This window comes from Nyctereutes procyonoides, unplaced genomic scaffold, assembly GCF_905146905.1.
Source record: "Nyctereutes procyonoides isolate TBG_1078 unplaced genomic scaffold, NYPRO_anot_genome, whole genome shotgun sequence".
Classification (NCBI taxonomy): domain Eukaryota; kingdom Metazoa; phylum Chordata; class Mammalia; order Carnivora; family Canidae; genus Nyctereutes; species Nyctereutes procyonoides.
The window spans coordinates 19,941,134-19,953,834 of NW_026575128.1; the positions used below are offsets into that span (position 1 = coordinate 19,941,134).

The following is a 12,701-nucleotide window of genomic DNA, read 5'->3' on the forward strand; positions in this document are numbered from 1 at the left end:
CTTAAAAAAAAAAAGCAAAACACAAATCTGCAATTATAATCAGACTCTTCAATGTTCCTCTACCAATAACTGATAGATCAAATAAACGTAGTATCAATGAAGATAGAGAAGACTTTGACCAATCAACTTGACTTAGTTGTCATTTACAGAACATTCCACCTAACAAAACAATACATATTCTCTCAAGTGCATGTGGATAGACCATATCTGTACCATAAAACAAACCTCAATGGATTTGAAAGGATTCAAGTTATACAAAGTATATTCTGTCCACACATGGAATGAAGTTAGAAATGTATAAGAAAAAGATCTGGAAAATCTCAAAAGATTTGGAAATGAGCACACATCTAAATAACCTGTGAATCAAAGACAAAAAAGGGAAATCATAAAGTATTTTGAATTGAAAGACAAAGGAAGCATACATATAAAAATTTGTGGGATAGAGATAAAGCAGCACTTACAGCGAAATTTATAGCACTAAATATTTACTAGAAAAAAAAGAATGATATTGAATGACTACCATTTCTACCTTAGGAAACTAGAAAAAGAGCAAACTGGACACAAAGAAGAAAAGATCTACTAGAGATAAGCTGAAGAGCCCTATAGCTAAAGATACTGAATCTGTTGTTAAAAAGGCTGCTCACGTAGAAACCTGCTTGCCCACATGGTTTCACCGGTGACTTTTACCATGTAAAAGCAAACTGGAAATAATCCACATGTCCACCAACAAGTAAATGAATAAAGAATGATATATTGGGGGAAAAAATGATATATTGGGGATCCTTGGGTAGCTCAGCAGTTTGGTGCCTGCCTTTGGCCTAGGATGTGGTCCTGGGGTCCCAGGATCGAGTCCCGCATTGAGCTCCCTGCACGGAGCCGCCTTCTCTCTGCCTCTCTCCCTCTCATGAATAAACAAAATCTTTTTTAAAAAAATGATATATCCACACAATGGGCTACTCAGCAATATAAAGGAATAAATTATTGATACATGCCACAGTATCATTAATCTGAAAAGAATTACGCTGAGTGAAAGAGGCTTGATAAAGAGTATATACACTACAGTCAATTCCTTTTTTTGTTCATTTTAAACAAGAAGTTTATTTAAACAACAAGACGTTTGACATGAAGGGAAAACGATCTAGGATTTGTTTCTTTTAGAGTAATTTATCCCTACATAAAGACAGATTGCCCTACATGTAACAGCTACATACAAAAAAGTTATAAAATTGTCCTTGGTTTTACAATGATAAATGAAAAACATTAAAATTCTCCAATAGAACAACGTATGCAAGGATTTTTATGTTGTTCTTTTTTTGTTAAACAGTGAGAGCAACATAACTTACTGGAATATAAAGGTCAGAGCTGACTGAGCATGCCACTAATGGGGAGAGGGGGTAGTTTCACAGAAGCAGTCTTTTCCCCTATCCCATCTCCATTTGATGTCGATCAAAACATACCATTGGCCATTTAGTTAAAAAAAAAAAAACGTGATATGCTTGTGCACACACACAGTCACTTTATGAACAATAAAGGAATGGGGAAAGGGAAAATGAAAGAATAGAGAAAACTCTACTGTAGTGGTCAGGGTGTGGTGGAACCAAATTATGGCTATTTGAAAAGGCTTCTTGGTCTGGAGGAACAGAATTCTGGAGTAAAATAGCAGGTTCCCTTTTTAGTAGACAACCCTTGTCTGCTGCTGGAACACATCAATTGTCCCTTCACCCTCCATCCCACTGTGCAGGTGTGTCTGTTTCATTGATTGGCTGCCCATCAGATCGGAATCTGATCGGCCTCATTGACAAACCCTGTCCTTCACAGTAGGCTTTCAGTAGTCTACCAAGTGGTGTGTGCCTCTTAATCTTAGACTGCACCACAGAACCATCCTGCCCCGCCACCTTCAAATTAATATGATCGTTGTTCTCAGTCTTCACTCCTTCCTTGGGCTTTTCGTCAGCCATGATGAGTGCCGGAGTCTCCTCAGCTGCCACTTCACAAGAGGCACCAGGTCCCCACCGAACGAGCACACAAGCCACTACAGTCAGTTCTTGTTATTCATGGCCATTATGTTCTATGAAGTTACCATGAACACCAAATTAGCAAAAACTGAACCACTGCTTAGAGGAAATACAGTGTTAGGTTCCTGCCAGCCTCTGGTCACAACATTTTTGCTGATCAACACATAACCTTGTCTTATATTTGTTTGTTTAAAGATATTTATCGTTGATCCATTAGCATTGAACTCTTAGCCAACAGCACCAGAACGCATGCTTGAATGAAGCTCCTCTGACATATGTATTCCCTCTATAGGCCATTTACAGTCTTCTACTCAGAATCATCAGCGCTTCAGTACAACACCTGGGAACCATTTTAGCAGCAAAATCCCCAATATAAAGCACAAAAAATGTGAAAACATGGCACTTAAAAGACCATGAAAAGGACACTTGTTTAGACCGTGAGAGCCAAGTACGAAACAAGTATGAGAGACAAGAAGGCAGGGTGTTGCCTTGTTCTACCTCAGCTGGGAACACAGGTGTTTTTTGCTACTTTGCATGTCTGTGAACAACTGAGAAAATTCTGTGAGTATTGATTTTGGAATTATCAAAAAATTTGAGTATGTAAAATATTTGCAAATAGACACTTTGAATAATGAGCATCAACTGTATATAATTCCCTTATAAAAAAATTTTAGAAAATATGTGTAATACTAAAGTGAAAGAAAGCAATCAGTGGTTGCCCTGGGGCTGGGGGACTGGGGCATAGAGGGAGGAATTACAAAGAGACAGGAGACTCCCGGGGCGGGGCGGGGGTGGGGGGTGGGTGGGTGGGGGCGCTGATAGGTTCATTATCTCGACTATGGTGATTATTTCACAGGTGCACACAACGCAAAACTTACAAAATTGTCATTTTAATGATGTGCCATTTACTCTATGTCATAAGATCCCAAAAAAGCTGTGAAAAAATGAAAAGGCCAGGATGGTGGGAAGGAGGAGAGGAAAAGAGATATTAAGTGCACCTGTGAGAAATCGCTACTCAGGAAGTGAAGGAGAGTGAATTAAGAAAATCAAAGGTAACTTGGAGTTCTAGATTCGATTGCTGGGTTGATGCTGATGGTGGTACTGTCAGTAATGAAACTAGATATACGGAAAAAATATCAGGTTTCTGCCGGGGAGAGAACGGGAGTCATGCTGACACTCCTGATCTGGTCCCAAGACTTCTTCCCCTGATCAGAGCAGAGGTCTTCCAGTTGCCGTCCCCATGGTAACCCAACTCTTGACTTCTCAACACCAGCTCAGCTCCCTGGCTACCTTATTTTCTTCAATGACACTACCACCTTTGAGCTCCTCTTCTCTTTTAATCCAACGAAAGATCCTTTGTCATTTCTGCCTATTACATTTAGGACAAACTTCTTGGTTTATTTTGGAGCTTCCAAAATGTGGTCCTAACTGATCACATTTTATGTCATTATTCCCTATCCCATGCCCTCCACTTAAATCAGTGTGGTCGTTCTCTAAACACATGCCAGATTTGTTTTTCCGGTATCTGTTCCTTGAACTAAAAAGCTCTCCTTCCCTCCAAAACCTAACAGTCTTGTCTGTCAGAATGTAACCCATATCATCTCTGAGTTCCCAGAGAGCCAGGGCCACCATGTGTCGGGCTTAATTGTTTCTCTAATTTTCAAATACATGCTAATTATACCTTCAAGAGAAGCTCATTAATCAACTAAAGTGAGTAAAGGCACTGATCTGGGTACGATAGGGTGATCATGGATGAAAAGACGGAGTCTTCTTTTAACTCATTAGGCATCTACCTCTTTAGAAAAGTTTGAGCATTCCTTAAAATGCTAAACATAGCAAACCATCAATGGATATGCTCATGAGAAATGCAAACAGATGTCCATACCGAAACTTCTACCTCAATGTTCAAAGCAGCATTATTTGTAATAGCCAAAAAGTGGAAAAAATCCAAATGTCCGTCAACTGACGAATGAATAAATAAAATGTGGCATATCCATACAACAGCATGGTTTCCACGGTTGAAAGCAAGGAGGTATAAGGTTGAAGGACCTTAACAACAGTGTGCCAAGTGAAAGAAGTCAGTCACAAATGACCAGGTATTGTATGATTTCATTTATAGGGAAATCTATAGAGATGAAACATATTAATTTTTTCCTGGTGCCAGAAGGGAGAGGTTGGGAAGAAGTAGGAGGTGAGTGCTAATGTGTACAGGGATTCTTTTGGGGATGGTGACTTTGTTTTCCAGGGAATTGTGGTGATAGTTGCAAAACTCTGGACTAAAAGCCATGGACTCGTACAATTTAAATGGATGAATTATGTGAATTATATCTGATATCTTACATGAATTATATCTTATTACGGTTGTCGAAAATCAAAAAAAGACCGAGTCTGGCTTCAAATGCACAGAGCTGGGGCAATGGCACGCCATCCTCCTCACCAAGTACAATAGCACAATACTATGACTTGCAATAGCTCCCATGAGACTGTCTGCTCTGGGTGAGCAGGGCAAACTTCACGGAGGAGGTGACATTTGAGCCCCATCTTGAAAGTTGAGTATTTTCATGTCGAAGAGAAGAGGGCTTCACAGGTGAAAAGACTAGAAGCCAAAGGCAAAGGAGTAGAAAATGGCAAACCTGGAGAATTCATGCAGGTGGGGATGGCGTCTTTAAACCTCTGGCATTTAGTAACTGTGCACAGTCCACATGCAGTAGGTACTTGCTGGGTTGAATTAGTTATACTTGATTTTAAGTGGTTTCATCTAGATCCTAAGTGAATAATGTGCTGTGAGCGAGGCAGAGAGCTGTATCTTTTATAAGCCTGGGTTAAGTGGCAGGAATTTATGCCTCTAATACCAAAATTGGAAGGGTAATTTAAAAATAACTTTAATGGCTTTTTTTTTTTCCAGGCAGCATAGCTATATGTAAAGTAGCTGGTACAGTGGGATCCAGTCCCCAATTGCTCAGATTTTACCTGTCAGATAAGTAGAATTAATACCCTTTTTGCTCTAGTTAAGTAAAATTATGACATTTGTAACCTGTTAAATAAATTACCAAAAAGGGGTTCGTTACATCTACACTATATTTATTTATTTTTTTTTTAATTTTTTTTTTTTTTATTTATTTATGATAGTCACACACACAGAGAGAGAGAGAGGCAGAGACACAGGCAGAGGGAGAAGCAGGCTCCATGCACTGGGAGCCCGACGTGGGATTCGATCCCGGGTCTCCAGGATCGCGCCCTGGGCCAAAGGCAGGCGCCAAACCGCTGCGCCACCCAGGGATCCCCATCTACACTATATTTAGAGGCCATCTTTACCACACATTAGTTTTGTGATAGTAATTGACATAATTTTCACATTACCTGGAATTTCAAAGAAAATAATGCTTTATTCTGCTGATGCAGAAACGACGAGAGTTTATAAGAAGTGTTATTTTTAACCCTCAATCCCAAACGTCCAGAAACGCTGGAATAAGATGAAAAATGCTAATGAGCCAGAATGTAATACTTACAGAAACCCCCACGTTATAAGCTCTCAGGATTTCCCTTCCTGCGGTACGGACGCCGGCCGCACATACCACTTAGGGACTGTATCGCTCACTGTCCCGAGTGACACCACTTGTCTAGTTTTGACCAGTGACATGGGTTGTGGGAAATGAAGATCAATCTCACCGTGTGGAAGCTGCCTGAGTTGGAAAAGGAATTGGGGATTGTAAATAAAACGGACGCCCGGCAAAACCATGCGACCTTACCACTGGAGCTGAAGTCCACAGGCCCAATCCATTTGAAGGCTGGTTTCCGGCCTCGCTCCTCGGTTACGTGCACTTTCTTTATCAGAGCCAAGCTGGTCAGAACGTTGGCTATGTCATAGAGGCGTCGTACCTTTGCTTAAAGATATAAAACACAGTTATGGTCACGTCGTCTGGACACCGTTACATTTTAGTTTACGTGACAGGTCACTTTCCTGGGCCCCATCCACAGCTCCAGCAGAAAGCAGCGGGGTGCAGCAGAGGCCGATGGCTCTGTCACCCAAGCACCTGGGATTTATGTATCTGATGTATCTGAGGACACAAACTAAGGGAAGGTCAGTATGTCCTTCCCCTTCCACAACTTCACACCCCTTGTCAGAGGCACCTGGTGACAAGCAGGGAGCGCTGAGATTGCGAAAAAAACCAAGGGAGGGAAATGGGCTGTAATTAAAGGCTTCATAAACGTAATTCTGATGTGTGGCATGGCATAAGCTTGCTCTGAGTTTCTCCGGGCAGGTGGTGGCACCAGCTCTAGCAGGCAGCTGGCCTGTAAAAACGACAGGGATTCCCTAGAGCCTCCTGTGAGGCCGTGCTCCTGGGCACATGAGAGCGTTTTGGGGCTCAAGGTGGTTATGAGGTCCAGCTGTGCTGATGACAGGCAGATCCTCACCTGAATCCTGGCCACATGGTGGGGGCGGGGGTGGGGTGGGGTGGGCATTCCCTGAGCCTAGGAGGTTTGGGGAGAGACATTTAAAAATGCCGGGACTAGAGGAGAAATCCAGAAGGGCTGATAAGGCATTCGACATGCAGGGCGATACCCAGAGAGTATTTCTATTCAAGAACTTAATTTCCAGGTAGGAAATCTACTTGACCTTGAGGCTAATATCAAGGAAAGGAGCTGTGATTATGGTCCAGAAACATCAAACATTCACCCCAGAAACAATCTTCTTCCCAATCCTGATAGAGCTGAATTCTATCTAGGTGTTTCTCCTGCACAGTGGCTATAATTCCAATGGAAACAGAAAAAGCAGAGAAAGCAGAGCTCATGGCTTCCTGGGGCTTGAAGGGGCTACCGGCAGCCAAGGTTATTTGGCTCCACCCAGGCTGACAGAGAAAGAAGCCGCCCTGGGTGTGAAACCTGGAAGCTCTCTCCTTGCCCAGCAGCCGTGTCCCACCACCCCTACCCTACCCTGGTCATTCCTCTGGTTCTTACCTGCAGACAACTTTCATCTCCACCCATCAGGAGAGTAGGCAGGGGGCGGGGCGGGGGGGGGTGAGGAAAAAAGGGGAAAGAAAACTCAGACATGCCGTCTTGGAGGCAGCGATACTAAAAAGAAATGCAACGTGTCCTACACCCTCCCTGACCTGCACCTGTGGGCTGGCATCTGCTTCCACCATCCACTCCAACTGCTGGGGAAGAGGCTTCAGACAGAACTTTAATGGGGATTCTAGTATTTACTAACTTACCTCTCACAGCCCCAAGGGTGCAGGAAGAAAAAAAAAATTATTTTTTCAAACTCAGAGGCAGAAAACATCCACATAGGAAATCCTACCCTTGTGGTAGTGATAAGTGGATTTAGGTAAAGATCCTTACTTTTAAATTTACTATGGTCCGGGGTATCCTGGCTTTCTTCTATTAGTATTTTGGCCGCCACATCAAGAGTAATGATCTTGGTCTTGGAGACAAGGAACAGCATGACAAACTTCTGGCTCATGATTCTCAGAGACTTGTCTTTCCTACTGTTTGCAGATGCTACAAAGGGAATGAAACGAAAGTATCAAAACAATTTACCACGTGAAAGATGGTACTCAGGGTCTGCCAGAACCACGACCCTAATAGCAGATGGAAAGATCACTCTGGTTATAGGCAGAAGCCGACTGGACACACATTACAAAAAGATGGCTCGTAAAGAAATTAGGTGGATTATCCTTTTCTTTCTTTTTTTAAAAGTCATCTCTACATCCAACGTGGAGGTCCTACTCATGACCCCGAGATCCAGAGTTGCATGTTCTACCAACTGAGCCAGCCAGGCGCCCCAAGAAATGAGACAGATTTTCTCATGGCTTATAAAATTACTCTACAGTAGGTATAAACCCTGAAATGCATATTTGACACTATTCTTAAAGCTTTATACTCCTACTTCACAGAACGCAATCCATGAGTTAGTTTTCCAGAAGCAACTTTTTGAAAAGATTAATGCAGAAGGGTAATAGGATTGGACAGACCTCAGGGACTGTTTTCAGAACATCAACTCCTCCCTCAAGGCCAAGAACTTTTTTTTATATCTCTGTGCCCACAATATCTAGAATATTTGAAACACAGTAGGCACTTGCCTCGTCCATTGCTTTTCAGAAGTAAGTGAAGAAATAAGCTTTGAACGAACGAACAGGAGAGAGACACCGATCAGACGTGTGCTGCTGCAGATGGCAGGCAAACCATTCCCGACAGATGGCGGTCTCCTCTGGTGACTAGGATAAGAACTGGCTCACAGGGTGGAGCGAAAAGGCACGAGGCAGTAAATCTAATGAAAACCAGGCCCATGTTTCCATTCCTATTATATTTGCAAGTGAAATGTGAGTGATACTTGTACTTTATCATCTTAGCAATGGGGAACAGGGTGAGAATGCTGGAGGCCCACGGTTAAAACAGGAAGGGAAGAACAATATAGATACACATTTTTAAAAAGCATCAAATGACAGGAGGGGTTATCAGTCTTTCTTATCAAGTTCTCCCCAAAAGGTTCTCTTCTAAGCAATCTACTCTAAATATAATCTTAAAAATTTAATTCTCTGAAAAGATAACTTCTTTCACAGTAGAAATTCCTTACAGGCTCACAAACAGAAATCAGCATGGGGCTGTCGATCTAAACTGGGAGCACTGTCAGCGATCTGTGGTCCAAACGTACCAAATACCAAGTGAACTGCCACTAGATAAGCTTGACGTGAGGTCAAGTGGGAAGTCCGGTTGGGGAGCCATCTGTCTCCCTTTCTCCAGTAGACAGCAGGGCATCTCCCTCCCGGGCTATCAGTCTGGCACTTCCCACCTTAGCAGTGAATTTCTACGGAAGAGACCATCGCTCCCCCTCTGCCACTACTTGGGTGGTTACAGTGTACTCACAAGAGGGATAGTCGGGTTCAGAGAAATCCAGTAACTGCTGATCCTGACAATCTGGGTAGCCATCTTTTTTATGTTCTCCAAGTTTATAATCCATCAGCTCTAGCTCCTTCTGTTGGAGATGTGCCATCTGCTCTTCATATTTCTGCTCCTCTCCCAGTCTCTGGAGGCTCCTCAGGGTTTTTGGCAGGCTGTGCCGTCCATGCCAGCCATATTGATTCTTGGCCACCCGGCTGACCAGATGCAGTGATTCCAGCACATTTACAATGTCATAGATACGTCTCCTTTCAACGCCTGTTTGAAAAATAAAAGTTGACCATTGTGCAGGCAAACATTTTTGATTAAAAATTTCCTTGGGGGCCCGGACCATGTCTGTAAACTACATGATATCCCGTATAATAGCAAGTACAGATGCTCTACAAACTCAACTCACAAAGATGCAAGCAACAGAAATGATTTTTCTTTCTTGTTCTTGGGATCCAATCCTCAACAAGAGCTAGGATAAAACATCCACCCAGACACAGATGATAGAGTTCTATCTCTATTACGTAAACACTAATATGTCTTTTCTTTAGACCTGTTAGGTAAGCCACACAAACATTTCAGCATGATAAACAGGGATTGAGCAACACATGTACTACTGTGTCTAACGGACACTTGATGAACGCTGTCTGGTTGATTTGGACTTGTATTCCTAACTATGCAGACTGTAAAATAAACTGTGTCCAATGCATGACACCTCATTTGGACAATTCTCTCCCTTCCTGGAGTTTGAATGATGTGAAATAATTATCTTCTTAACTCTCTTAATGGCACAGTTAGGAAAACAGATGGCAAATATTTTGTTTCCTATTTTGCATTGGAAACTCAGGAGTCAAGAGCTCGGGCACCCTTCTCAAGTTGCTGGAGGAAGCCACAGCCACGGCTGAACAACATACGAGTTTCCTTTTGTTCATCTTGGCCACCGATAACTGTCCCTGTGTTCTCACTCACAGGCATTTGGGCCAAACAGCCCAGTGGTGAAGCACAGACTCTTCACAGGCTGATAGTACAATACAGGCTGACCATGAAGTTCATCGATTGTATATGCACTTTCCCAACGCTCTCAAAATAGCTAGAATTATGAGCTGCCTATCACATTTACCAAAAATATTTATAGCCGTTATGTATGGGGGCTTTGAGGTCAGGCTGCCTGGATCCGAATCAACCCTGCTTTATCCCTTACTAGTTGCATGATCCAGGGGAGTTACTTCATCTTTCTGTGCTTTCGTATTCATCTCATAAGGTCACAAGGATTAAATGTGGCCATAAATGTAAAAGGTCTAAGACAGGGTGTGAATTTCATCTACTGTTTGTATATTATTTTGTAAATGCTTTCTGCACACCATTGGAAATACCTAAAATCCCTGCTAGCATGAGAGGTCACAGCAGAAACAGAGTTTAAAACTTTCCTCTGACTCATCCTGTTGTGCAACAGGCCCTTAAGGCTTCTGGAACCCACTGGCTCCTTTGCTCTCATCTAAGTCCCCATAACAAAAGGCTGCAGGCAGCTCCCAGAAAACTGGTCCAGCTACAAAGATGCCCTCTTTCTGCTCACTTGCCAGGAGCGGTTACATAATCCGAGCAGACTCAGTGAATGTAGCTTCTGGTCTTTCTAGGATTTAACAAAAGAAATTGAGCAAATTGCGATGGAAACTTTGGAGGTGAAGTAAAGTTCTATCATATGCATAAAGACGCATTCCACAGTCAATCAGAACATTTCGGCTCATGACCCTGAGAAGCTCTTCACCCTCAGAAGCTCAGGCTTCAGTGCCAGATGCCTGCTGGAAGGTGCTGGCAGGGGCAGTCAGCAGTCCCTTGTCCAGATCCGCCTGGCTTTTTATTCCAGTCTGTTTTCATATATTAGCACATCTTGTTTAGAGTGTAACATTCTATAAACCTTCCCATTAGAAATGTCATGTGAATGCAACTGAGACACCCCAGGTCCAGCCATATGCTGGGCTGTTTTGTTATTTTGTATTAGATACAAACTGCTAAATCCCCATCTAGTAGATAGAAATCCTAAGAAGGGGAAAATAAAGGAAGATTCTGACCACTTGGAGGGTAAGATAAATGTTTAATGTGCACAATGGGTGTTTAATAGGTGGTGTTGGTAAAAGCCAATGAGGTAGCTGCCTGCCTAGATAATCATCTTTTCAATCTGGACCGAGTTTAATGGTCTACTGGCTGGTACACTAAGAAGTTCCATTTCACAGGTCTCAAGAACTTCAGGTTACTGAGTGGCTTGCTCTGTCAGGAAGGTTTTTTCCCTTTCTGTATCAACACAATCCTATTAATCCTAGTCATGGCATTAGTTATGCCCTCAAGGGTTTAGCAGTTATTATCATGCTTCCCTAAGTCCTCGATGGAGCTTCTCAAGAGCATCTCTCAGCCCAATAAATTCATTTCTAAGTCTGTTCTATTGTCCACTTACTGAGGTCACTCCTAGTTCTTTTACCTCCTTTTTTTTTTTTTTTTAAGATTGATTATTTATTTGAGAGAGCGAGAGTGAGTTCAAGCAGTGGGCAGGGCAGGGAAGAGGGAGAGAATCTCAAGTAGATCCCCTGAGTGCTCAGCACCGAGCCTGACTCGGGGCTCAATCTGACAATCCTGAGATCATGACCTGAGAGCCAAAATCAAGAGTGGGATGCTTAACCAACTGAACCACCCACCTGAGCCAGGCACTTCTAGTTCTTTAACTTCTTACCTGTAATATCCATGTCAAATCTACATGGGACCACAATCTGGGAAATAATGCGATTGAAATGCTCTGAACATTTCTGGTTAGCATCTGTTCTTATAGCTGTGACCTGGGACACAGCATGGAGTTTAGACTGAACCCCAAGAAGTGGTTGCCACTGAAATAACGTCCAAGAAGGGACTCCGTTTTTGGACCTCACGTGAAGAGAGATGGCAGGTTCATTTGGCAGGAGTGGGTGATCATGAGGCATTAGGAAGCCATCTGCAAAAATCTCTGGAGTTCTGCTCCTACCAGCCATAACATGGGCACCTTCAACTCACATGGAGTAGGAGTCCAGTTTCCTGTCTGCCCTTCCCCCCAGGCCCACCCCTGGATCAGAAACATAGCCTTCTAACATCCAACCTTTTATCTCCTGCATGGACATTAAGTGCAAGGTCCCCAGATGGAGGCTGGTACGTGGAGGAACCTGGCTTCACGAACCCCAGGGAGGACACTGCGTGCTATTATTTTACCCTCGTCCTCTGTAAGACTAGTTTCCAGGACCCTGTGCCTTGTTTGGGTGTATCCTAAGCCTCTATTTCAAGTGGATCACATTCCCCTTCTTGTTTCATTGGCACCAATGCCAAATACTGTATTCTACTTCTGGACTCCTCAATCGAGGCACCATACTTCCTCTTCCTAGAGGCTGAGAGGGCAATCTGGGGAGGGCAGAGAGATCTAGTAAGAGTTGAACAGAAACTGTTCCACGTCACAGAGTTACCCAGGCGAGGTCACAAGCTGGGCATGTTGCTACCATTATCCCCAACTTTGCTACATTTCTGCAAGGGTAGGTGCTATGATCCTTACATTATAGACAGGAAAAGGTTAATTAACTTTTTAAAACTCTCATGGCCTATAAATTGGAGAGCTGGGCTTCAAACCCAGCCCCATCTGACCCAAAGCCCAGCCCATGGTCTTTCTATCACAACCCACTGCTTCCTCATTATCTCAGTTTCCAGTAACTAAAATATTTTTAGTCATCAGTTTGAGTAATTCAGATTGACAATCATCTACTGGGGCACATTTCTCAGGGCTAGGGGAAGAAA

The 12,701-nt window shown here is 43.0% G+C and overlaps 1 protein-coding gene and 1 pseudogene across 1 annotated transcript in view; both read right to left on the reverse strand.

The window, feature by feature from the left end:
* Positions 1-12,701, reverse strand: part of E2F7 (E2F transcription factor 7) — a 40,732-nt gene that overhangs the window by 15,344 nt on the left and 12,687 nt on the right. Inside the window, exons 5-7 of the mRNA XM_055342042.1 lie at positions 8,880-9,170; positions 7,356-7,514; positions 5,765-5,899 (exon numbers count right to left, since the gene is read on the reverse strand). Of these exons, the coding sequence (XP_055198017.1) occupies positions 5,765-5,899; positions 7,356-7,514; positions 8,880-9,170 (585 nt within the window). The remainder of the gene's footprint in view (positions 1-5,764; positions 5,900-7,355; positions 7,515-8,879; positions 9,171-12,701) is intronic.
* Positions 1,673-2,169, reverse strand: LOC129520839 (small ubiquitin-related modifier 2-like; annotated as a pseudogene).